Source organism: Syngnathus leptorhynchus, chromosome 1, assembly GCF_054491065.1.
Source record: "Syngnathus leptorhynchus isolate UIUO chromosome 1, UIUO_Slep, whole genome shotgun sequence".
Classification (NCBI taxonomy): Eukaryota; Metazoa; Chordata; class Actinopteri; order Syngnathiformes; family Syngnathidae; genus Syngnathus; species Syngnathus leptorhynchus.
The window spans coordinates 1,916,737-1,942,398 of record NC_141195.1 but is presented as its reverse complement, the minus strand read 5'-3'; the positions used below and the strand labels follow the sequence as shown (position 1 = coordinate 1,942,398).

The window sequence follows — 25,662 nt, the reverse complement described above, 5'->3', positions numbered from 1 at the left end:
GAGGAGGCCATGGAGAATGACTTCCGGACGGCTTTGAGGAAATTCTGGTCCACCATCCGGCGTCTCAGGAGGGGGAAGCAGTGCACAGTCAACACTGTTTACAGTGGAGATGGTGTGCTGCTGACCTCGGCTCGGGATGTCGTGAGTCGGTGGGGGGAATACTTCGAAGACCTCCTCAATTCCACGCCTTCCATTGTGGAAGCAGGGCCTGAGGACTCTGAGGCGGACTCTCCAATCTCGGAGGTCGAAGTCACTGAGGTAGTTAAAAAACTCCTCGGTGGCAAGGCCCCGGGGGTGGATGAGATCCGCCCGGAGTTCTTAAAGGCTCTGGATGTTGTGGGGCTGTCATGGCTGACACGCCTCTACAGCATTGCGTGAAAATCGGGGACGGTGCCTCTGGATTGGCAGACTGGGGTGGTGGTTCCCCTCTTTAAGAAGGAGGGTGTGTTCCAATTACAGGGGAGTCACACTCCTCAGCCTCCCTGCTAAGGCGTATTCAGGGGTGCTGGAGAGGAGGATCCGTCGGGAGGTCAAACCTCGGATTCAGGAGGAGCAGTCTGGCTTTTGTCCTGGCCGTGGAACAGTGGACCAGCTCTACACCCTCGGCAGGATCCTCGAGGGTGCATGGGAGTTCGCCCAACCAGTCCACATGTGTTTTGTGGACTTGGAGAGGGCGTTCGACCGTGTCCCTCGGGAGGTTCTCTGGAGGGTGCTTCGGGAGTACGGGGTGCTGAGCCAACTGATAAGGGCGGTTCGGTCCCTGTATCACCGATGCCAGAGTTTGGTCCGCATTTCCGGCAGTAAGTCGGATTCGTTCCCAGTGAGGGTTGGACTCCGCCAAGGCTGCCCTTTGTCACCGATTCTGTTCATAATTTTTATGGACAGAATTTCTAGGCGCAGCCGAGGCGTTGAGGGGGTCCGGTTTGGGGACCTCAGCATCGCGTCACTGCTTTTTGCAGATGACGTGGCGCTGTTGGCTTCTTCAGTCCGTGATCTCCAGCTCTCACTGGAGCGGTTCGCAGCCGAGTGTGAAGCAGTCGGGATGAGAGTCAGCACCTCCAAATCCGAGTCCATGGTCCTCGGTCGGAAAAGGGTGCAATGCCCTCTGCGGATCGGGGATGAGATCCTGCCCCAAGTGGAGGAGTTCAAGTATCTTGAGGTCTTGTTCAGGAGTGAGGGCAGGATGGAGCGCGAGATTGACAGGCGGATCGGTGCAGCGTCGGCAGTAATGCGGACTCTGTACCGGTCCGTCGTGGTGAAGAGAGAGCTGAGCCAAATGGCAAAGCTCTCGATTTACCGGTCGATCTATGAGGGAGTAGAGCCGCTGCTCCTCCACGTTGAGAGGACCCAGATGAGGTGGCTCGGGCATCTCATCAGGATGCCTCCTGGACGCCTCCCTGGGGAGGTGTTCCGGGCATGTCCCACCGGTAGGAGACCCCGGGGACGACCCAGGACGCGCTGGAGAGCCTACGTCTCTCGGCTGGCCTGGGAACGCCTTGGGATCCCCCGGGATGAGCTGGAGGAAGTGGCTGGGGAGAGGGAGGTCTGGGAGTCCTTCCTAAAGCTGCTGCCCCCGCGACCCGACCCCGGATAAGCGGAAGAAGATGGTGAAGGTGAAGAAGCTTCTTGAGCCTTTAAAACTGATTGGTTTGTCAAACACAGAAAGCTATCTTCAATATCTGGTTAATAATTTGTAAAAATAACAGACGTGTGAACTGACTAATTGTACAAATTTGTGAAAAAAATATAACGCATGCTAAAACACCCATGCACGCACGCACACACACACACGCGCAGACACACACACACACAGTAGTTGAGGTCTTTGAACCTTCATTTGTATTTATTCATTCTAGTCTCTTTTTTGCAACAGCTGATGACAATGTGACAATCTGAGCTCAGTGGCCACTTCCCTCTAGGAAGATCCTGTTTTCATAATGTTGGTCAATTGTCAGAGGTTGTCTTGGTCTTTTGAGGTCAAAATGCAAACAGCGTGATGAAGACGAGATTTTAATGCCAACTGTAACTGCACCAGGTATGTATCAAACGCATGCTGTGAATCTGGCTGTTCAGCACCTTGTTTGCAAACTGCCAGTTTTCCCAAAAAAATACTGAAACACTGAAAGAGTCTAAAAAGTCTAACCTCTCCCCGACCCCACTCCCCCCACCCCTCCCCGGCTGGGGAGGTGGTTAGGTGACACCCAAGCTGACGATGGCTATCTAGATTCTCGTGGACCAATTCAGCATGAGGGAACTGCAGCGGAATACCCTCCTGGAGGACACTGCCAGGACAATCGAAGGCACCTCCGACAGCTCTTGGCTTTGGCCTGGACATCCACTTTTTGATTTCCATATTATGTATTTTATGTGCCCTCTTTGCATCCATTGCAGCCTGGTGATCCTGAAAGGGGGATCCTTCCATCTGTGGTCCCTTATCAAGGATTCTCATTTTTCCCCTGGTAAGGGTTTTTGAGTTTTTCCTTGCCCTTTTGGGAGCCTAAGATCAGGGGATGCTTTGAGAATTATTGTCAATTGATTGTCTATGTGAAGCCCTTTGAGACTGCTTGTGATTTAGGGCTATACAAATAAACTTGACTTGACTTGACATTCAAAAGTTTAAAGAAAGTCAAATTAAACTTACCTGCAAAGAAAGAAAGAAAGAAAGAAAGAAAGAAAGAAAGCATCAAAAAACGAAAGAAACAAAGACACAAAGAAAGAGAAATAAAACAAGACAGTAAGCAGGAAAGAAAAAAGAAAAAGAAAGAACAAAAGAAAACTTGTTTTGAGGAATGTGCGGCTGCCCACCCATCAATTATTAAAACATTATTTATTTACCAGCCTATTCAGCACCGTTCAGCACTTCCACTGAACAGTTGAAAAAATAGGGTGACCAGACATCCTCTTTTTTCCGGACATATCCTACTTTTGAGCCCTAATAAAATGTCCGGGGGGAATTTTAAAATTTTTCGGGATTTTGTTGGACTCCCTCAAACATAATACATGTACAGTACTTTGTCAATAAAATTGCCACTCCATTCCATTTCACTCAGAAACGCAAATCTGGTGACCATAAAAAAACGATGTGGCATAACTACTGGCCATAGTCACAGAGCAAAAGAGAAGCATGGCAAAAGGTAAATAGATCTTAGTGCAGATTATATTTAGCTAACAGTTGCAGCAGCATTAGCTTCTGATAACCAAGATACACTTGAATGCTCGGCTAAATTGTAGACGGACGGATGGGGATGCAAGGGGGTTTGTGTTTGGCAAAGACATGGGGCACACTTGTTCTTTTCCCCACACCCTGCCAAGCCACCACTCGCTGCCTGCCTAAGGAAGACAGCAGCATGCCAGCAAGATTCAGTCAACTGGTCATTCAAGTAAAACCTGCACTCACCATTGACCCAGCAGAGCATAGGGTGAGTGAGATAAGATTACTTACAGGACACTGCCCCTAAAACAACTTAATAGGTAAGAGGATGAATAAAATGTGATGATATTCCAGATTTGGTTGGTATGACAAAAGCATGTCATAGATGCGATATTGAAGGAGACACTTTTTTTTTTCTCCACATTTCAAAAGAAATCATGTGTCTTGATAACGGATGTCAACTAATGGAATGGATCTTACCAGCCCACAATGTAGAAAACATTTAAGTGCAATCTTAAAAGAGAAGGTTAGCTGGATATTAGAGACATATCGTAGAAGTAATCCCATCAGACACTTGCAATGCAACTGAAGCAATAAGGTTTCCTACCACTGATTGTTGACAGCACCTTCGGGTTTTGCTCCAGGTCATCTTTCACAGACAGCGTTGCTCCCATACCGGTGCTATGAAGAGGACCTAACCTAGTGGACCGTCTTCCTCACATGCGTCTCACGGCCTGAAAGAGGCAAAACGCAGCGACAGCGGTAAACAACTACAAGAAACGCTCAACTTCTGCTTCATTTGGGGGACAGCATCATTAACCCTATGGGGTTTGTCTCTTAATGCTAGTGGGTCAAAGTGACTGCATTTACTTTGAACCCCCCCTCCCACACACACACGCACACAAATCTCAAGTCATTCCTGTCAAATGAATGTAGGAAACATTAGACATTTGTCCTCTTTTTTTCTCTACAGATCCCTTATTAGTATTGAATTTCATGTCATGGACAAGACCATACTAAGAGCAGACATTGAGAAGCTGCTGGAGACCAGCACTTCAGGGACTGAAGACCGCAAGATCATCCGCATACGTAATATGATTCACCAAAGTATTGCCAATCATACATCCAGTATTGCCGGTGTTCAGGATGATAGAACGGTCATCAATATACAGATTGAAAATAAATGGGGAGAGGGTTCCACCTTGTCTGGCCCCATTCCTGACCCCAAATGGGGCAGAGACACAATGACCCTATTTATCTTGCATCTACTAGTTGGCATAACAGTAGGACAGAATTCTCACAATACATTTAGGTACACTCATTAAGTTATTTAGACTTAAAATAATAAACCTGGTTTAAATCTCTGAGGCATCAATTAAACCATGGGTCGGGAACCTATGGCTCGCGAGCCAGATATGGCTTTTTTGGCGACGTTAAAAACTTTATTAAAAAGAATACATTAGTACTCTCAAAAAATCGTTGGTCTTAATTAAAATATATACATTTAATTGTATTTTACTTTTTTTAAATGGTATGGCTCTCACGGGAAATTATTTTTAAAAAATGGGCAAAAAAGGTTTTCCGACCCCTGAATTAAACTGATTAAAACAGAGCAATTAATCTCTCTTTACAAGTTGACAATTTTTTTTTAAGGAATAGATGGACAAGTCTGTGCCATGCTCAGCTTTGAAGCCAAAATGATTATCAGTAGAGGAAATCGTCTCCACAATTCTGTCGCTTTCAAAGACCTTAGACAGTACACTGGCAAGGGTTGCTGGTCTATAGTTAGCGGAACAACAAACTTTATCTTATTTATCCTTGATCACCGGAACTGGTATCAGGTTCCACATTAACTGGCAAAAATCCATGAAGTAGAAAAGCATTAAAGCAGATGACAAAAAAAGGAATAAGCTCCCACATGGTCGTCAAAATTAGACGATTTTGTACAGCGTGGGTGTGTCAGTGAATTTAAATATATAGACTATTTATTTACTTACATGAGGAGGGTTTAACTGGCTGACGTGTCACAGATGGGCTTCGGTCTTTGTGTGACAACAGATGTGCTACGCGACGGCCTTGTCAGAGTTGGAGCGCTTTGGCTGATGATTATGTTTTTACTTTTTAGTGTTTTAAAGGGCCGGTGTTTGGGAATTATGGAATTGTGTCATTTGGAATTATGGAATTGTGTAATTTTTAACAGCTGAAATTCAGACTACTGGTGCAACACTACACGAAACATAAGGTGCATTGTAAATAAGCCACCTGTTCTTACTTTTGCTATTAATTGGAGACGGATTTTCCGTGATTGCTTCAGCAAATCTCCTGAAACCCAAGGAAAAATTCAGTGATATGGCTGTGAGTGGATGGCAAATAAAACCTGGTCGTAATTTCTATCCCTGATGGGGTTGTGGTTTCTTGAAATTTCTCATATAAATAGCACAGGATGGAGCCTGGAAGTGATGTTTTTTTTCTTCGATTGTATTGTTATTTTATGTTCTGTAAAGCGCTTTGTTACTGTGAAACCTAATGTGAAAGCGCTAAATTTACGTATTTTTCAAAGACCTTTTCACTAATTATACTCATGTAAAGTTTCTACTGACCATTTCAACAAACCTGACATAAAGACTATTTTTTTAGGGTAACGAAGAACCTGATGGTCACTTTGTTAGAGCTCCACCCTTCCCATAAGGAAAGAGGGGAAACTTCCAGAAGTCACTCTTGCAATTCTCTTATCAGGCCTTTCGGGTAGAGTGGCCTTCATAAAGACACAGCCACCAGCCTAGAGTGGGCCAAAAGGCACTTGAAGGACTGAGACAATGAGACTGAATTCCATGGTCTGATGAACAAAGAATGAATTCTTTGGCTTTAATGCTATGTGGGAAACCAGGCAACACGCATCACCTGGCTAACATCCCTACAGTAAAAGAAGTGGTGGCAGTCAGCAGCAACTGAGAGACTAGACAGGATTAAGGGAAAGACGAATAAAGCAAAGTACAGAAACATCCTGGAGGAAAGCTTGATCTAGCGCTCTTGACCTTAGACTGGCGTGACGGTTCATCTTTCAGCAGGACAACGACCCTATACACACAGCCAAGATATTTAGGGATGACTTGAAGGCAAATCTGTGAATGTCCAGACAGAGCCTGGAATTGAATTTGACTGAACATCTTGATAGAGATCTGACAATGTCTGTACACTGATGCTTCCCATCCAACATTAAGGGGCTTGACGTTGCTGCAACTTTGTCATCCGCGACGAATGGTGCCGGGACTCTGTAGTGGTATGCAGACACTGCTCGCCACTGGGGGAGTTTGTGATCGTTAAGTGCCGTCCTTTTTACCTACCAAGGGAGTTTACTGCGATTCTGCTTGTCGCGGTCTACATCCCGCCTTCCAACGTTGGAAGTGACAGGATCACGGCCCTTAATGCACTGTATCAGGCTGTCAGTGATCAGCAGACGGCGCACCCTGACGGTCTCATCATTTTCGCTGGTGATTTTAATCATGCTGACCTGAAGTCTGTCTTTCCAAAGCTTCACCAGCATGTTACTTTTCCAACGCGTGGTGGCAGCTTCCTGGACTTGGTCTACACTGTACATAAAGGAGCTTTCAAGGCCACCCCCCTCCCCAACATCGGACTTTCTGACCACGTCACCGTTCTGCTTACCCCCGCGTACAGACAGAGAGTGAGAACTTCCAGGCCAGTTCGCAAACGAGTTAGAGTGTGGCCTGAGGGGGCCTCTGATGCTCTTCGGGACTGCTTTGGCACTACAGACTGGGAAATGTTTAAGCAGGCAGCCACTTGCGACAATCGGACAGACATTGAGGAGTATGCGGACTCTGTGACCTCTTACATCGCTAAGTGCATTGATGATGTGACCCTCACAAAGTACGTCGTCACTCGGGCTAACTGGAAGCCATGGCTGACAGGGGCTGTCCTCGGGCTGCTGAGGGCCAGAGACAAAGCCTACAGGGCTGGGGATGAAGCGGGTGTGAGATCAGCTAGGGCGAAACTGTCCCGGGGCATCAAAGATGCAAAAAAGGCGTTCTCTTCCAAGATTACTGCCCACTTCAAGTGCTTTGAGAGGCTTGTCTTGGCGCACGTCAGATCTGTTCTTCCCCCCACCGTGGACCCCTTCCAGTTTGCCTTCCGACCCAATCGGTCCTCTGAGGATGCCATCTGATCTGCCCTCCACTCTGCCCTCACCCACCTGGAGAACAAGGCCTCGTATGTGAGATTGCTGTTTGTGGACTTCAGTTCTGCATTCAACACCATTGTTCCACAGCGTCTCATTTGCAAACTCGACAAGCTGGGCCTCAGTACCTCCCTTTGCAACTGGCTACTGGACTTCCTCTGTCAGAGGCCTCAAGTAGTGCGTGTGGGCGACAATGTCTCCAGCAGCATCACGCTGAGCACGGGGGCCCCTAAAGGCTGCATGCTCAGTCCGCTGATCTTCACCCTGCTGACGCATGACTGCACTGCGACCTACAGCAGCAACCGCGTGCTGAAATATGCCGACGACACGACTGTGGTGGGTCTGATCACTGCTGGCGACGAGACTCACTACAGATCGGAGGTCGACCTTTTGGCCGCATGGTGCAGGGACAACAACCTTCTGCTGAACGTCAACAAGACCAAGGAGATTATCAATGACTTCCGGAAGGGTCACACCCACCACCTGCCGCTGACCGTCGACGGTGCTGTGGTGGAGAGAGATCTGGCTGTCTGCTATTAGCACGCTTGCTCCATTTTGCTGCTCTTATTTGTCTATTTATTTATTTATTGTTTATTTATTTGGGTTATTTGCTTATTACTTATTTGTTGCTCTTGTCTGTTCGTTTTTACTCTTTGTGCTATTTGATGTGAGTGTTGTGTACTCTGTGTAGTCTAGGAACGTACGCCAGGATCCTGTTTATGGACTTCAGCTCGGCATCGCTCCTGACATCCTCCAACAGAAGCTCATCCAGCTCGCGGTGCCTGCCTCCACCTGTCAGTGGATCACCAGCTTCCTGACCAACAGGAGACAGCGTGTGAGGCTGGGGAGCATCACATCTGACACCCGGACCACCAATACTGACGGCCATCAGGGGTGCGTCCTCTCCCCACTGCTCTTCTCTCTCTACACCAACGATTTCTCCTCAGGTCTTTCTCCTGTGAAGCTCCTGAAGTATGCGGACAACACCACTCTCATTGGACTGATCCAGGTTGGTGACAAGACTGCGTACACACGAGGTGTAGCAGCTGGTCGACTTGTGCCGTCAAAACCACCTAGAGCTGAACCCGCTCAAGACCGTGGAGATGAGTGGACTTAAGGCGAGACCCTTCACCACTTTCACCCCTCACTATCCTTCAAGTTCCTGGGAACCACAATCACTCGGGACCTGAAATGGACCCGCCACATAGACTCTGTCCGGAAGAAGGCCCGGCAGAGGCTATACTTCCTGAGAGAGCTCAAGAAGTTCAACCTGCCGTGGGAGCTGCTGAAGACCTTCTACACTCCCATCATCCAGTCTGTCCTCTGCACCTCCATCACTGTCTGGTTTGGATCGTTCTCCAAACAAGACAAGCACAGACTGCAACGGACAATCAGGACCGCAGATAAGATAATTGGAATCAACCTCCCATCTGTCCAAGACTTGTACCTGTCCAGGTCCAGGAAACGTGCAAGTAACATCTCTACAGACCCTTTCCACCCAGGTTGCAGTCTTTTTTAACTACTCCCCTCCGGACGGCGTTATAGAGCTCTGTACGCCAAAACCAGCAGACACAGAGACAGCTTCTTCCCACAGGCTGTTGCTCTGATGAACTCACACCACTCTTAAGAGTCTCAGAGTCATTGCTGTGCAATAACATCCTGCTCTCCACACCTTTTTGAATTGTCTACACTGTTTGTACTATGTAACCTCTCTGCGTCCATTGCAGTCTGGTCATCCTGGAAGAGGGACCCTCCCACCTGTGGTCTCTTCTCAAGGGGTCTCATTTCCCCTAGTTGGACTATTGAGTTTTTCCTTGCCCTCCTGGGAGTTTAAGATCAGGCGAGGTTTAAGAATATTTGTCATTTTTCACATGTCCTGAGTGTTGTTATTCACCTAAATGTTGAACAGAGGCTGTGATGTACCGAAGTCAAATTCCTTGTTTGTCATGCTCAAACATGGCGAATAAAAACTCTTGAATCTTAACACATCCAAGGAAATTGGAAAATTCAGACCATAGGTGAATTACCTGATTTGAATTGTACAAAAATATACAAACGAGACAAAAAACACAAGTTAGTCTATATGTCTTTCCCAGCTGGTTTATCCTCCCAATCTCGACATCCAACATGGCAGAGAAACACTTCCAATCAGACGATCAAAAACAAATTAAGGACGCCACATTGAAATTTTTGAACTAGAAATACCGTTTTGATTAAAGGTGAAACATCAATCAGTCAAGTTAAGTGATAATACTGCCAAAGTTTAATATTGATACACAAGACCCATCAGATTAGATTAAATGAATTGTCCCAAACCTTGGCTGTTGATTTTGAATCCGCGTCATCTTGCAAGGTTCAATTGGTTGGTCGTGACGTAAATTAAACAGTCTCCTCTACTGATGATTTAAGTGACAGCATGTGCCGCATGACGCTGCTTATCGTAAAACGTTGTTTCACTGTTCCGACAGCGCAAGAATAAGATCCCAATTGAGTCAGTGAAAATATATCCATCCATCCCAACTATAGCACTAACAGTAAAGTTATGTTTGGACTCGTTTAGTAGTTACCGGCGTTAAGTTGGAAATCTCAAAACAATATTGCATCTAAATAAATGTATGCGATTTCCTCCGTGCATAAATCAAAGCGTCATTCATGCAATCACATTTACTCTTTTATGCAAAAGCAAATTAGTACATGCAAATGAAAACAAAGCATATGATGTGTACGCCGTGGGAGTGGATTGAATTACCTTTAGAGTTTAGAAAACTTTGATGCTCAGTGCACAACAAAAAAGAAAGAGGTTCCAACATTATGTCGAGAACATGTTGGTTTGGATGTTGTATTCTCAGAGAAGCGTGTCTGAACAGCTGAAAGAGAAAGTTCATCAAACGCTCAATACAGCGTTGATGTGTTGTGAGCTGTCACCACCCCTAGACGGCAGTAATGCCTAAAGTATAGCGTTTCCACAGCTGGTCGTCTCTATTGCACTACGCTACACGAGCCTTGTGTATTTGGAGAAAACAACTCAATAGGAATTAACAAAGGAAATTCACAGGATTAGTGTATTCCTTTTGCAGACTGTCACTGGACGCAGCTTGTTTACGGGCGACACGTAAACAAGCTGCGTCCAGTCTGCGCATGATCTGTCTCCTTGGCATTGATGCGTAGTGACCACGGCAGACTGCATTCAAGAAAGGTCGGAAATCGGATTTATTCCGCTCAGATTTTCCCAGGTCTGACTCTAAACGTTCGAGGCGAATGTAAACAAACATGGCTGATTCCCATACCTTGGTTGCTGTTCTCGTTTATCACAACACGTTTACCTTCAGTAAACCTTCATAATTTCCTTGTTTAATTATCTTATCTTCAAAGCATTTCATTCATTTCACCAATAACTTAATGCAATGTCTTGAGCCATGCCTTGACTGGGATTGTAAACTTTCTATTTCTTGCCGATCTCAGCTATATCCTCCAAGAAGTCCTATTAATCCTAAACCACTCCTCCATAACTAACAGAAGCCAGGTACAATGTACATGGTGTGATTCTGATACAAAATGTCTGAAGACACTGCATCGGTGGAAGAATTTTATTTTTTCTGAAACATGAGTGAAATAAACAGAGGTTTGTGAATGTTGGAAGTCATTATTAGCTGCTATCAAATACACAATTTGCACCCGTATTGCATTCATTATATGGCCTATAAATTTGAAGTGTTTAGCGTGACAAAAAGATTTCTGCAGTTGACATTGTTATAGTTTTGAGAAAAGGAATGTCTTCCTTGTCTGCTGGCAATGTTCCATGTGATCCAGGTCAAGTATACAAAATAACAAAATCAAAACAGGACAGAATATAAAAACCACAATATTAACAACAAAATTATTTTGTGAATTGCATAATTGGCATCATAAAAATCACAACTTGTATTGCTTTGGTTTAGAGACCACACAAACCAATTACCTGACTCACTGTGATTATTTCCTTCAGCTGTCTAAAAAAAAAAAAGTCAATTTTCAGTTCAGTCAGCTGCCTGATGAAGGATGCAATGTCATCTTCCTAGTTCTATGGCTGAAAACGTATAAGGTCATTTGGGATCGGGCCGCCTTATTTCCCTCCGTGATATTTGCTCATTGCGAGAGTCCAAGTTTCAAAGTGATGTCAGTTTCAGAGGTTCGTCTCATCCCAAGTTGGGTTGTTCATGTTCTTCAAAACTCTCCTGATGATCCTTTCGAGTTCCTTCCTAGCTCGTTGCTCTTCCTCCAATGTCCTTTTCATTCTCTTGTTGTCCTGCAGGACCAGAAAAACGTGTTTCCCACAAATACTGCCCACTATCTTAGGAAAGCGCAAACTCACCTGTTTGAGTTCCTGAACCTCATCTCTCAAACTGTATACAGTGTCTACCAGGTTCCTGCAGCAGCAAAGCAACATGGCATTGCATTGACATGAACACAGCGACCAACCATCACACTTTGTGTGACCACTCCTGAATCACATGCCACACACTCATCTCACCTCTCCTCCACTACGGTTTGTCCGTTGCTCCTGGTTTCCTCCACTATGATCTTCTCCTCCTCTGGGAACAACATGTGAACATCCCTCCTGCTGGAACCTGATCAAAACAAGCCAACAGCGACAGCTATACTCTCTCTAATTCCAAGATCATGTGATAATATCCGAACGAAACAGCAAGGCGACTTATACACTCACAACCAAACACAGAAGACGCGGCGAACACTAAAGGGCTCACTATTGGCAAGCTAGCCAATTTCCCAGAGAGTAAATTCTGACTTGCTACACCGAAATTTTACAAGAAAATGAAGCAGTCCTGTAACTAACTAGTGGCGGTCCAGATACTGTCATAATCCGAGTCTTCTGATTGGTCGGAACACGGCAGATTTCCCGGGATGCCAGCAACGACGAAACTGGAGTCAGCGAGCACATGGTTGTGCATGAGGTCAGTGCCTTGCCAGGCTGCACCAGCAATCAGCAGTGGGAATACAGATGGCAATGGTGCAGGAAAACACAAACCGTAGAATTTGGGGTACAAAACAGAATAAAATAAAGGTGTGGGCCCAAAAAGAATTAGAATACAAAGGTTAAAAAACAGGGGGGGGATCAATTTGAATTTGAGGAAAAATAGAGAAATTATAACAATTATAATGAGGACAGTGGTTGTTGAACATGAAGCAGTAATGTACAAAATGCAAAGGAAGTGGAGAATGGAGGAATCAATGGGTGGAAAAAATTGGAGCAGAGAGAAAAGCCTTGTTAGAGTTCAAAGCTGAAAAGAAAAAGACTTAAAAGGTGTGCATGCATATTCACAACACTATAGACGTAAGGTGTGCGGGGGCTCACTGGAGTTGAGGGTCTGTCGCGTCTTGGCACTGGTGCAGTACGCCTCAATCACTTTCAATATCTGAGCGTCCTCCTCGAGAGCTGCTGTGCCTGAAAAACAATAATTATTCAACCCAACAAGCTTTTTTAACATACACATCTCTGATTACATTAACTCTCTTACTTTTTCTGCAAGTGAAGTCTTCTTCAGAGGGTTTCCTCTCAGGTTTCCTCTTGGGAAGTAGCTTCATATTCTTTGGACTCTTATTAAGGTCCTGTAAACAATGAATGTGCATTCTAGGGGAGTGGTTTTACATGACAGAACAAAACGTTCAAACGCAAAGTGTTGAGTGGCTTGTTTTAAACCAGCCACTCAATGCACACCTCCTTGTACAGGGCGGCAGACAGCCGGAGAGGAGGCGCAGGCCGAAGGCAGCTCATGCTCCAGGGTTTTGGGGGACGAGGTGGCTCCAGGGCCCCCCACATGGTGATGGCACCATATGAGGAAAGATGAGGGAGGGTGTGGAAGGCACGGCTCCCGCCACAAGACTCTGAGTGCTGGGAAGGGGTGATAGGCAGGGAGGGCAACTTGGAGGGAAAGACGGGAGAGCAGTCCATTATGAACTTCAGTTGGGTTGTAGTAGAGAAGAAAGGCAGACTTACTGTGTGACACACCGAGTGAGTCTTGTGAGTGTTTGCAGCAGGGGTGTGTGTGTGTTTGGTGAGAAGGTCCAGCCACTCCAGCAGATCCTGCTGATTGTTGCATGCCACTTGCATACGGTCACATTGGGCACCTATGCAGTACACAATATGCATACAAGACCTGTAAATGATTTCCTACATTTTCTATAGGCTTTTTGAAAACCAATGACACATTTAGAGCAGCTCCAAGCCATGGGCACAAGAGCAAAGAAGATATTAAAGACTATGATTATCAAAACAAGGACGGACCAGAAATTTCAAAAGCATTCTTCATGGTTTCCCCATCGTCTATTCTGGAGATCAGCATGCCTGACAATGGCATTTTCCCCTGCAAAGACCATGTTATTTGTTTAACATTCCAGCAACACTTCAAGACCCTGAAAGAGGTTTATTGTAATTATTACTTGATTGAATATCAATGCCCGAAATAGAATTCAAGCAAACCTGGTAGATGAACCCACTCATCCTCATGCTTGCAGAGAGGAACAGCAGCGTGTGAGGGAAGAGGACAAGGTAGCGTTCACTTGATTCCTAAAAAACAAAGTGTCTTTCACACACAGTGCTCTGTTGCAATTCAGTGTGATCAAAATGCTCCAGAGGATCACCTGAAAGTTCTGAGAGCGGACAGCAGCTTGGGACATGTGAAGAACAGGGCCGAAGGTCTTGATGTCATTCCCCTCCCAGTTCCTGATTGGCTCGGTTAAAATCTGTAACTCCAGGTCCTTCTTCTTCCTCGCTTCCTGGCACTGGGCCTGAAGAAAGAGGCAGGGTCGACACTCTATGAACCATTTCACAGCTTGGCCAGGAATACTTGAGTGGACTGGTGGCCACGTGTTTGTCTTACAGCAAGGCTTTGAAATGATGCCATACAAGTTTGGAGGTCAACTCTGTCAGGGTGTTGGTCCTGAGAACAAGACGATTTTTGTTACCCCCAGAAAGTTATTTAATGTGGCTTTATGTTTCCTCAGTAACAGATCATCGAATGAAATCAACAGGACAGAAGTACCTCCATGTGTCTGTCCATTTCTTTGAGCAAGGTTGGGTATTTCTCCAGTCGAGTGAAGGGTTTACTCAAACTGGTGGTCAGTGCCAAAATACCGGGACTAGATGCCCCCTTGGTTTCCATGTACTCCCCCAATTGCTCCCTGCAAAACAGGCAACATGTTTCTGAAATGTTTTTCAATCTTTCTCTGTCCGAGGATTATGGGTTACCCCCAAAATGCTCTTATAAAAGGAGTTTCTGACCTTTGCTGAGTGAGTACACTGACAGCAGATGGATGGTTTGAGCAGTAGGCCACATAAAGATTCTTCATCTGGGGTATTAGACTCAGGAAGAAGCCTCCTATCCTCTGCTGATTTTCTGGAAGCCTATATAAAAAATACACACGGATTTGGCTATATTTGATTGAACCACCTTTGTTGATTTTAGTGAATTTTGCATTGACACTGCATTACATTGCTTAAATCTAACATCAGATATCATGCACCATAACACAAAAAGTCTACAAAATTATTACATCATAAGTAGACCGATGGACGGACCAGTGGATGGCGGGGTGGATGGATGATAGATGTTAAATTAGAGTAACTACACGCGCATCACCATTTGCTTCTGATTAACTACATACATCTGTAGGCTTTTCCTGATATTTCTGTAGTCACATCAGACACATAATCCGTAGTCTGCATAGAGCTTCTAAGGCATCAGCAGGATACCATAGATGAAAAGTTATCAGTCAGAAGCATACACAAGAATTTCCAAGGAATTATAATATTAATGAAGACATCAAGTGAGGAAGAAAATATGGCACAAAGGCAGCGCTGGACTGGCCAGTGGGCATAGTGGGCATACGTATATGCCTGCCTGGCCAACTGTTTTCTAAGGCAGATGTGGTGCTATTGATTTTTTTTCTTTTTTTTTTAACCAAAGTGACGAGCCCATAATTTACAGTAGAAGGAGCTGCCATTCATTTTTTTACAATAGAGACAGTAAACTGAACCAATGCAAATAGCCTATGAAACCTGCTTAACCTCTTCCCTAAGAGGGGGCGGTTTATTGGTCAAACTTTAGAATAGACAATGTGCACTGAATTAGCAATCAGGACAAAGTGGTTTGCTAGTTTCATTTGTGAAAAGATGAGGGCCATTTATTGAACCAAATGAAACAGCAGCCACATGAGGCAGGCTTTTGAAAGCGCAGGACAGAGTGAGTGGGAATGTGTAAATGCTAGCGCAGATAACATTAGCTGACTTCTATTACATGCCTTCAACAATGGGCATCGCTTAATATTAGTAAATAATCAGGGACGTGCGGTCAAAGGAGGCAAGGGAGGCCGTGCCTCCCCTGCCATAATGAAAAGGTGAAAAAACAAATTCAATTGTTTTTATTATAAAGTAATTTTCCTTTTAATTTCAGTAGTTTTGTATCATTTTGAACCAAAATCACAGAATTTTTATAGTTATGTTAAAACCGAAGACGAGTCGCTCGGAGGAGGCAACTTCCTGCCTTGCCTCCTTTGAGGATTGCGTAATCAGACGGCTGCCTAAGCTGACAGGCTATGCAGTTAGACTGAACTGCTGTCTGTCTCTATGTCCCTGTTTAAGTGCACAAACACTGTGGCTATATTAACTAATTTCCGTAGTTAAGCTGATGTATATAATATCTAGAGTAATCATAGTGTAGTCATCTGTAACGTCGCGTTTCTTTAGATCACAGGTGTCAAACTCAAGGGCCGAGGGCCAGATATGGCTCGCCACATCATTTTATGTGGCTCGCGACAACAAATTGTGCATCAAATTCGTGTCATTACTAGAATTGCAAATTGTCTTCACTTTTAATATCTTCTTTTTTTTAAATATTTGACCAGTTTTTATTTGTCTGATTTGAAAAAGAGTTATTTGTCAGTTTGTTTTGACAGTCATAATGGCCCTCCAAAAAAAGCTATGACTACAATGCGGCCCGCAAAAAAAATGAGTTTGTCACCCCTGCTTTAGATGAACAAAACAGCTTTGAAAAGAGACCCAACCGAGGCAAAGAAAAAAAGTTCTCCAGCCTTATGGTAGGGAGCGCTAGTGATCCCGGGATGCTTCATGTGCCCACCTGTAGAATAAGTGATCTCCAGTTCAAATTTACAGTGAACAACTGAGGAGCAGTCATCCATTTATTTCCCTTTAAATTCATTTTTGGGTTTTTTTTGGTTTTACATTTCGATTTACAATGGAGGATTACAGATGCGAACTCAAACAATTTTCAACGATGGATTTTCGGTCGAAGCAGGTCATCAGTAAAGGAAGACTAACTCCAGAGTTAAAAAGTTTGATTCGGACAACGGGACTTCGGAGCATGTCTTTTCAAACAAAGTGGTACGCACGATGGAAAACAGGTTTTTGATTCCACGTGCATTATTGAGTGTTTTTATGTGTGAAGACTGCTGATATGGGATATTAATTATCATAGTTCAAATTAAATAATGAATAAGCTACTCTAGAGCAGCGTTCCCCAACCTTTTTGTGACCTGGTTAGGTGTCAGACAAATTCTTACGGGGGGGGGGACGTCAGTGCCTCCCCAGTCATGAACCTCACCGCACGTCACTGTAAATAATAGTGATAGTTCACAATGACTATTGCATACTTCCCCAAATTCTGCAATCACACTTCCTTATTTTAAGAATATAGCTGATATGAACTAGTTATTCGAGCACAAACCCTTCAAGCAAAAACAAAAAAAAGAAGGCTACTTGAAGATCCGAGGTACTTGAAATGGCAGAGCTGCATGCTGACTCCCATATAACATGAGTTCAACTGTGACTGGATAATTATGAACACAGCCACATATAGTTAAGAGGGTGTGCACACTTGTGCTATCACCATTGAGTTGCATAGGTTATAGGTATTTAAAAGTGGAATAATCTTAATTTAAATAATTTATTTTGGTCTCATTTGTTTCTACCACTAAATCCTGGCATTTTAACTGGATTGTGTAGACTTTTTATCTGCACTACATATGACCTAACATCGATGGTAACATTGGTGCATACTTAGCACACAATACAGATGTAGCTACAAACTTTGTATGCTCCTCCAAGGACTGAACCAACATCTGCTGGAAGGTTGAAATCTCCTCCAGATTGCCTTGAATGTGGCTGATGTCAACAGCACTCAGCCTGCCGAAGAATCAGGGGGGTAGGGGGTTGGGGTCATTCATAATTCAGAAGTTCTCTTTTGGTCCTATTTCCAGTCATTCTGTCTTCACTGGTGTTGCATTCTGTAGCATAATGATGATTTACTTGAAATGTATGAAAAAGTAATTAACCTGTCTGTTGGCTGTAGAGAGCGTAGGTAGGATCCCAAAAGACTTTGAAGTTCCCTGGAATACTCACTCTCTGCTTCTAAAATGTTCTGGAGGACCTTAACAACACAAAATTTAAAGCTGAGAAACAAGATAAAACCTAAAAGCCTCTCAGCACTTCATTCTTTTGAGAGGAATCCATTAGAGGACAGATTTCGTTTACATTTTACTCAAGGCGGGTTCATCTAATAGTTAGTAAGGTAGACTTAGGCACCCCCAAATGAAGATGGGAAGCCTGAGGAGACTGGGGCAGCTTGCATTTTTAAAACACATGCACACACGGAGAGGCGCAATGACCCTAAGGCAAGGCTGTCCCAGAAACCAATGGAACGGAAGAAATAACCTACATTATTACACAGACATACATATACATGCACGCACGCACACGCACACACACACACACGCACACACACGCACACACACACACAAAATGATTGAGTGTGACATTTTATGAGATCACAAGTTACGACACACACTGCTCAAAAAAATTAAAGGAACACTTTGAAAACACATCAGATTTCAATGGTGAAAAAAAAAAGTTGGATATCTATACTGATATGGACAGTTTAGTGTCTCAGGAACAAAAGGATGCCACATCTTTTGATGGAAATAAAAATTTTCAGCCTACAGAGGGCTCAGTATATAGACACCCCAAAAATCAAAGTGAAAAAATGATGTGGCAGGCTCGTCCATTTTGCCTAAATTAAATTTCTGCAATTCAAATCTCTTTTCAATATCTTGTGTAGCCCCCACATGCTTGTATGCATGCTTGACAACGTCGCATGAGACGACGGATGGTGTCTTGTGGGATGTCCTCCGAGATCTGTCTAAGCCTTAGACTCTAAGGGCATCAGTGAGCTCTTGCAAAGTCTAACGAGCAACCTGGCGGCGTCTGATGGACCGAAACATTATGTCCCAAAGGTGTTCTATCGGGTTTAGATCAGGTCATCGTGAGGGCCATTCAATTGTGTCAATTCCTTCATCCTCCAGATACTGTCTGCATACTCTTGCCATATGAGGCCGGGAATGTCGTGGATCAGGAGGAACCCAGGACCTACTGCACCAGCGTAGGGTCTGACCATGGGTGCAAGGATTTCATCCCGATACCTAATGGCAGTCAGACTGCCATTCTCTAGCCTGTAGAGGTCTGTTCGTCTCTCCATGGAAATGCCTCCCCAGACCATCAATGACCGACCACAGAACCGGTCATGCCGAATGATGCTGCAGGCAGCATAGCGCTCTCCTTGGCTTCTCCAGACAAGTCAAGTTTATTTGTATAGCCCTAAATCACAAGCAGTCTCAAAGGGCTTCACATAGACAATCAATTGATAATTATTCTCAAAGCATCCCCTGATCTTGTGCTCCCAAAAGGGCAAGGAAAAACCGTACCAGGGGAAAAATGAGAAACCTTGAGAAAGGACCACAGATGGAAGGATCCCCCTTTCAGGATCACCAGGCTGCAATGGATGCAAAGAGGGCACATAAAATACATAGTATGGAAATCAAAAAGTGGATGTCCAGGCCAAAGCGAAGACCTGTCGGAGGTGCCTTCGAATCTATCTATCTATCTATCTATCTATCTATCTATCTATCTATCTATCTATCTATCTATCTATCTATCTATCTATCTATCTATCTATCTATCTATCTATCTATCTATCTATCTATCTATCTATCTATCTATCTATCGTCTATCACAGGTGCTCAGGGTAAACCTGCTCTCATCTGTGAAAAGCACAGGGCGCCAGTGGGGGACTTGCCAATTCTGGTGTTCTATGGCAAATGCCAATCGAGCTCCACGGTGCTGAGTAGTGAGCATAGGGCACACTACAGGACGTAGTGCCCTGAGGCCACCCTCGTGAAGTCTGTTTCTGACTGTTTGGGCAAAACCATTCACACCAGTAGCCTGCTGAAGGTCATTCTGTAGGGCTCGGGCAGTGCTCAACCTGTTCCTGCTTGCACAAAGCAGCGGATATCGATCCTGCTGATGGGATGAGGACCGTCTACGACCCTGTGCAGCTCTCCTAGAGTAACTGCCTGTCTCCTGGAATCTCCTGGAGATTGTACTGGGAGACACATCAAATCGTCTTGCAACAGCACACATGGATGTGTCATCCTGGAGGAGTTGGACAATCTGCGCAACTTCAGGAGGGTTAAGAAATCGCCTCATGCTTCCAGTCGTGATAATGACTCTTGCTAAAGCCAACACTTGTGGAAAAACAGTTAAAAAGATCAAGAGGGAGGAGCTTGTAATGGTCTGCACCTGCAAAACCAGTCCTGTTTTGGGGACCATCTCGTTGTTGCCCCTCCAGTGTACCTGTTGTTAATTCCATCAACACCAATGCAGCTGAAAGTGATTAACAAGCCCCTCTACCACGTGCCTGATCAAAACCTTATCAGTGTAATTGAATTCAGGCCATACCCTGATAAAAAACTGTTCCTTTAATTTTTTTGAGCAGTGTATATTGGCTGACAGAGACACTAAAAATAGATACACGGCAACAGTCATGAGTTTGGCACTGTTGTCTCACAGTCAAGTCATTTCGGGCCTTTCTTTGTAAGGAGCTGTTCTCCATGAGCTCATGTGACTTCTCCCAGTCAGTCCAGCATCCACCAACCATGCATACTTATGTGTTTCATGTTACATTCAATGATGGCTACGTACCAAAAAGGCGTGAATGTGAGCAAGAATGCCTTGTCTATATGTGTCCTGCTAAATACTAGCCAACGTGGAAATACTTCTCTTTCCTCTCATGGTTTGGAAGCTCTGAGGATCATGTATTGTGTTGTAAAATGTGACTAGGCTAATGTCAGGAAAGTCTATTTGAACATTAACATTTATTTGGGTTTAATCAGAGGCAGCTGAAATGATAGCAGGTTTGTGCCGACTTCCACTTAACATGAATTTGAATGTGATTAGTAGTTAATTCTGATTTAGCCACAATCCACTCGGTTATTTATTTTTACTTCTCTGCTCTAAAAGATTTTTTATTATTAGTCGGACAGGATACAGGGCCCATTAATTGTTAAAACCATTTTAAAATGGTTTATTGTGTTGTCATTTATTTTCTTTTTTTTTTAATTAAATCTAAAAACCTATTATTTTAACAGCACCTAAGCTTAACGCCTAACCCTTTATACAGCCACTATAGACTTTATGTTGAGTTTACTCAATTTAATTTTGTCCTGAGGTGCACTAAATAAAGTTTGCATTGAGATGCCCAACTCATGTTTTGTTAAATCTTTTTTTTTTCATATTATAAAATCAAAAATGACTTCTAATATTAATGCAATGCGTCGGCAAGCGCACAAAGCATGACCTCGAGTGACATGCACCAAAAAAAACATACCTCACATGGCACAGTGTTTATTTCTATTTTTAGTAAATACAGTAGTCCCAAGTGTACAAGTAGGGGCTCATTTTATCATTTCATATCACTAGAGTGGCAAGATGAGAAAAGATAAAATAATTTTTTGGGCGATGCTACTCAATGTCCTCATTTAATGGAGACGTCTACTTAAACGGGGAAGTCAATCCAAAATTTTCCTTTACAATAGTATGCTGCATGTACCCGGCTAGTCTAAACTTTGCATTCAAATTAACATTGTGTTTGTTGAAAGTGAGTTAGGCAGCAAAATTCATTTGTTTTTATCCATCTCAGAGGGTACCTATTTTGTCACTTTTAGTGTAAGTATCAGTCCTGTGATTGACAAGAGATCAGTTCACACCACTTCTGACATTAGCTTCTATGAACATAGGATACTAACCACATTGTAGTAGGTCTTGCTGATGATAGAAGTGTCAAAGCCTTTTGGGGGACTTCTCAGCGTCACAGACTTTGGTTTGTCAAATGGCTTGTCTGCTAAGTAAGAAAATGGGAGAAAAATAATCAGAGCAGAAGTGCACTTTCAGTATCGAATTGACGTTTTATCGGATCGATTATACCGTAATCCTGTGGTGTGTGTGTGTGTGTGTGTGTGTGTGTGTGTGTGTGTGTGTGTGTGTGTGTGTGTGTGCGTGTGCGTGTGCGTGTGCGTGTGCGTGTGCGTGTGTGCGGTTCAGGAGGCTGGCTATAAACTGCGTTTTGTGTCTGTCAATGACAATGTGCGACAATAACCTACAGCCTCACAGCAAACAAGTGATGTTAGTCACAGCCTCCCACAGTTCTCTACACTGGACTTTCAGGAGGTTCCTTTTTGACCAGCATCTGTGGAACGTCCTGGCTTTGTTTGTCAGTCCAGTTTCCTTCCTTTCTTTCCTGCCTTTCTTTCCCCCAAAAGAACAACAACATTTCCAACTGTATCCATTTCGCTTGATAATGTATGTGTTTGAGCCTTCACTGCTTCGAACATCTTTGCATAATCTCAGATGAGATGATAGAGGTGTAGTGACATTGCTGCACCCACCGCTTCCTTTCAATTCCCTCACATAGTTACTGGGGAACCAGCCGTTCTTGCCGTTGAGAGAGCCTTCCCACCAGCCCCCCTCCTCCTGCCTGCTCACATTAATGATGTCGCCCTTGGAGAAAGAGAGTTCATCTTCATTTGTCTGCTGGAAAGGGAAGCGTGCCTTGAAAAGAAAATGGCCACACCCACTGCCCTCAGTCATGTCCTGTGAGAGACAAAAATGCACATGCACCATAGGGAGACAGAATGTGAAATTGTCTTTGTTAATCAAGTGAGCACTATTTGCTGTAATAACTTACAAGGCTGTGATACTGAGGCGGTTGCAGTTTGGACAAACGACTTTGACTGTTTACAGAATCAAACGATTTAATCCTTAATGTGGCGGAGTGTGGCGCGCAAATAGAAACACATGGATCTGGACAACAAAGAGCCATTTTGAATTAAAATAGTAGTTTTACAATACATTTAGGAACATTTATGCAAACACTGTTACCTTCAGTGGCTTTGTTCAGTGCAACCAAACAGTTTAGGACCTTGGTGAAGTTCAGCCCCTGAAGGAGGTCACGGACCTCAAAAGCCTGCAGAATTTAGAAGATGGAATCATTATTTGCAACATAATGATCTTTTTGGGATGCACAATCACCCAATCGCATTTTCTTCTCATAATTGACATCAAACTATGGCTTGCACAGTGTTTAGGTTGGGGTTTAGCATGCCATTCCATCTACAGTCTGAGGCGGGATTACTCCAAGTCTGAGCTCCCCCTGGTAATCTCTTCATTACACACAAAACATGCGTGCACACATGCAGAGAGACAGTCAAAATATCTAATCTTGTGAAAAAACACACTGACATTCCCAAGGTGTGACTGGAGCACTTAATGTATATTACATTTGGTTTATGAATATTATGCATTTAATAGCACTTTGAATTTGTTCATATAAATCAGAACCCCAGTGCTGTGCACTTAATGTAGCCTGGTTAAGTAGTAGTTAGAGTGCTGCATTTGATTGCTCTGCGTTACAACATATTCCCCTGCTTTAAACACAAAACAATAGATGAGTAGCCATAAAACACATTTCTTTAATTTATCACCATTTCTGTTAACACAGGAAGCCATAAAAGAGACTCAAAATTGACGGTTTAATTGAAAAGAGTGTAAAGCTACAATTTAGTGGCCAGACAGCTATTCTCGTGAGACCTTAATTTAGTAATTCGAGTAATTTACCAAAGGGCCAAAATATATGATTGCAATTGCTTTCTAATCAATCAATCAATCAATCAATCAATCAATCAATCAATCAATCAATCAATCAGTTCCTGCAGATATTAGAAGTCCTCCACTATTGGAGACGGATAGAATTGTCCGAAATACCACACTGATGTCAGCCAGGCTGCCATTAATGGAACACTTGGCATCCAGCGTCATGGTCGACTTTTAATCAACTTGATTGGAAAATCCACTCGCTGCATGACATATTGCATTACATCAGCCTACTTCTCTCCTCTCCATCTTTTGTTGGTCACGTTAAGCCCGCCCCAAAACACCCAACCCTACCACACCCCTCATCTTTCCCACAATGCGGTTATCCTCCCCGTTTCTGACGTTAGGGACTTCCGTAGTGGACCCTGTGTTGTTGTATTTGCACTTTTCCGATATCTCTGCCGACTTTATTAGTGCTTAGTTCTGTTAATTGTATCTCTGTCTCAAATTTTCATTAAACGGAGACCCTGGAAATAATTGACATAATTTGTAATTCACATTATACTAAATGAGTACATTCAATGTCCTATTTCCGTGTTTAGGTGACGTTTTCTGCCAAACAGTGCGTCCCTATCCGTTACCTGGAGAGCATGCAGGCACACCTGATTACCAAAATATTCTGAAACCGGGTATTTGAAAATGGTGGAAAATATAATGAAATGTCATTTCAGCACATTAATAAAATTATTAATACAAGTAACTCACCTTCACGTCTAAAGTCCCGATGCCTTTGATGAATTTGCTAATGTTGAGTTGATACTCGCTGTCACTTTTCGGTTCCTGAAAAAACTATACATAAGAAGTCGCCCAATTAGAGCAGAATACAACCCACATTCACCCCCACTTACAAATTAGTAAAAATTAAGGAGTCTGTTCTACACGGAAATAATTCAAGCGTGGTGTGTTGCACTTGCCACTTTGCTGGTAGTGATCACTAGCATGAGTGCATAACCACAGTTCTGGTTGAGTTTCAAAGTATAAATTTAATTAGACGTAATTTTATTTCGTTTCACAGTGATTTTTATGTCATTTATTTCCTAAACGCAACACCGTTAAATACAATACATTGATTCGTTACAAACGAGACGCTTCTGTCGATCATAATACCACACATGCGGATGATGCAGTTGGAAGCCTTTATTTCGAAATAAATATTTTTAGACGTCGTTTAAAATAATTGACACCTGGTAGTTCATTTACGGATCTTCATTACGTAAAGCCATAGCGTTTCCAAAAGAAACAAAGGTTATTTATGTTCGTGGTAATTTTTATGTTTAAATTGTGTATAATATCGAAATATATTTTTGCGTTGTTAGTATTTCCACATACTCTTTCCGTCGTCCCGGGTTTCAGTCGCTCCAGCAGTTTGCATAGCACCACCCCGTCCTGGAGAGACGTCCGGAGGAAAGCGTCCGGATCAGAGATGCTTTTCTTGGGAGACTCCAGCACTCCGAGCGTAATGAGCCACGTTACCGTCTGCTCAGCCGCGTTCATAGTAGACAGTGTATGGTCGTGGTACGACAAAATGTGTCTTATTTAGAAAAGCGCACAATTGGAGGATAGGTGACCTAACTTACACCTCATTGTTGAATCAACTAATACTCCAATGTCAAAACGCATATTGCCTCGCTCGTTCGCAAGCCCTCGCTCTACCCCCCCCCCCCCCCACACACACACACACACACACACACACACACATACGCACTTTTTTTTTCTTTTTTTTTACAACAAACTAGAGAAACTCCCCTTCATTTTCAGTGGGAATAGTATTGTCGGTCTCCCTTTTTTTGGGAGTTCATCATCGTCTGGAGTAAAATTTGTTGTGGTAATTTTTAGGAGAGAACCAAAGTGTCGGTCCGTTAACATAGATCTGTGACGGGCTTTGTTGACGGTTTGTTGTGGCTGAACGTCTGCTCACACACGTAGGTCGAGCCAAATTGTCCACTCTTTTTTTAACACTCGGCACTCAGTGTCCACCTTTCTTTTCCTCAGGTCACTCATTTTAATGGAAGGATTCCAGGGGAAGGTTTGTGGGTGGCTTTTGCGTAAAACTGTATCTGAAAGATCAGCGTGCAAATTCCGAGAATGCTGACGTCGCAGTCCATGCTCGAAATTCGGCACTCATAGAAATAGACCGCGGAGTGCGCCGGGTTCGTACTACTGAGTACGTACACGCACTTGTGAGTGTACGCCGAGCTTTCTGACACGGTTTCCGGGAGTAAATGCGCGGGCGGGCGCTTCCCCATCTACTGGGGAAACATA

At 43.8% G+C, this 25,662-nt stretch overlaps 2 protein-coding genes across 7 annotated transcripts in view; both read right to left on the bottom strand.

The window, feature by feature from the left end:
* mcf2la (mcf.2 cell line derived transforming sequence-like a) overlaps positions 1 to 10,420 on the bottom strand; it is a 58,693-nt gene extending 48,273 nt beyond the window's left edge. Inside the window, exons 1-2 of one of the 2 annotated variants that reach the window (XM_085910386.1) lie at positions 10,096 to 10,420; positions 3,759 to 3,885 (exon numbers count right to left, since the gene is read on the bottom strand). In XM_085910386.1, coding sequence (XP_085766512.1) covers positions 3,759 to 3,825 — 67 coding nt within the window. In that variant the 5' untranslated portion in view covers positions 3,826 to 3,885; positions 10,096 to 10,420. Of the gene's footprint in view, positions 1 to 3,758; positions 3,886 to 9,662; positions 9,825 to 10,095 lie in introns of those variants that run through there. The other variant, XM_085910395.1, reaches the window with a different exon arrangement.
* A 506-nt stretch (positions 10,421 to 10,926) lies between these two features.
* Positions 10,927 to 25,032, bottom strand: LOC147061397 (rho guanine nucleotide exchange factor 7-like). 5 transcript variants are annotated; one of them, XM_085919657.1, is made up of 21 exons: positions 24,730 to 25,032; positions 24,106 to 24,189; positions 22,630 to 22,714; positions 22,436 to 22,551; positions 22,137 to 22,341; positions 21,498 to 21,592; positions 17,694 to 17,788; positions 17,449 to 17,544; positions 14,626 to 14,748; positions 14,387 to 14,525; positions 14,225 to 14,284; positions 13,986 to 14,132; positions 13,825 to 13,911; positions 13,630 to 13,708; positions 13,342 to 13,472; positions 13,063 to 13,266; positions 12,863 to 12,953; positions 12,700 to 12,789; positions 11,857 to 11,953; positions 11,698 to 11,752; positions 10,927 to 11,631 (listed from the first exon to the last, which is right to left on the bottom strand). In XM_085919657.1, the coding sequence occupies exons 1-21, from the start codon at positions 24,892 to 24,894 to the stop codon at positions 11,509 to 11,511; spliced, it is 2,367 nt and encodes a 788-aa protein (XP_085775783.1). In that variant the 5' UTR covers positions 24,895 to 25,032; the 3' UTR covers positions 10,927 to 11,508. The 5 variants fall into 5 exon arrangements, with proteins under 5 accessions (XP_085775783.1, XP_085775784.1, XP_085775785.1 ...); XM_085919658.1 differs by having other exon boundaries at positions 21,498 to 21,589; XM_085919659.1 differs by having other exon boundaries at positions 22,137 to 22,248.
* Positions 25,033 to 25,662: the final 630 nt, after the last annotated feature.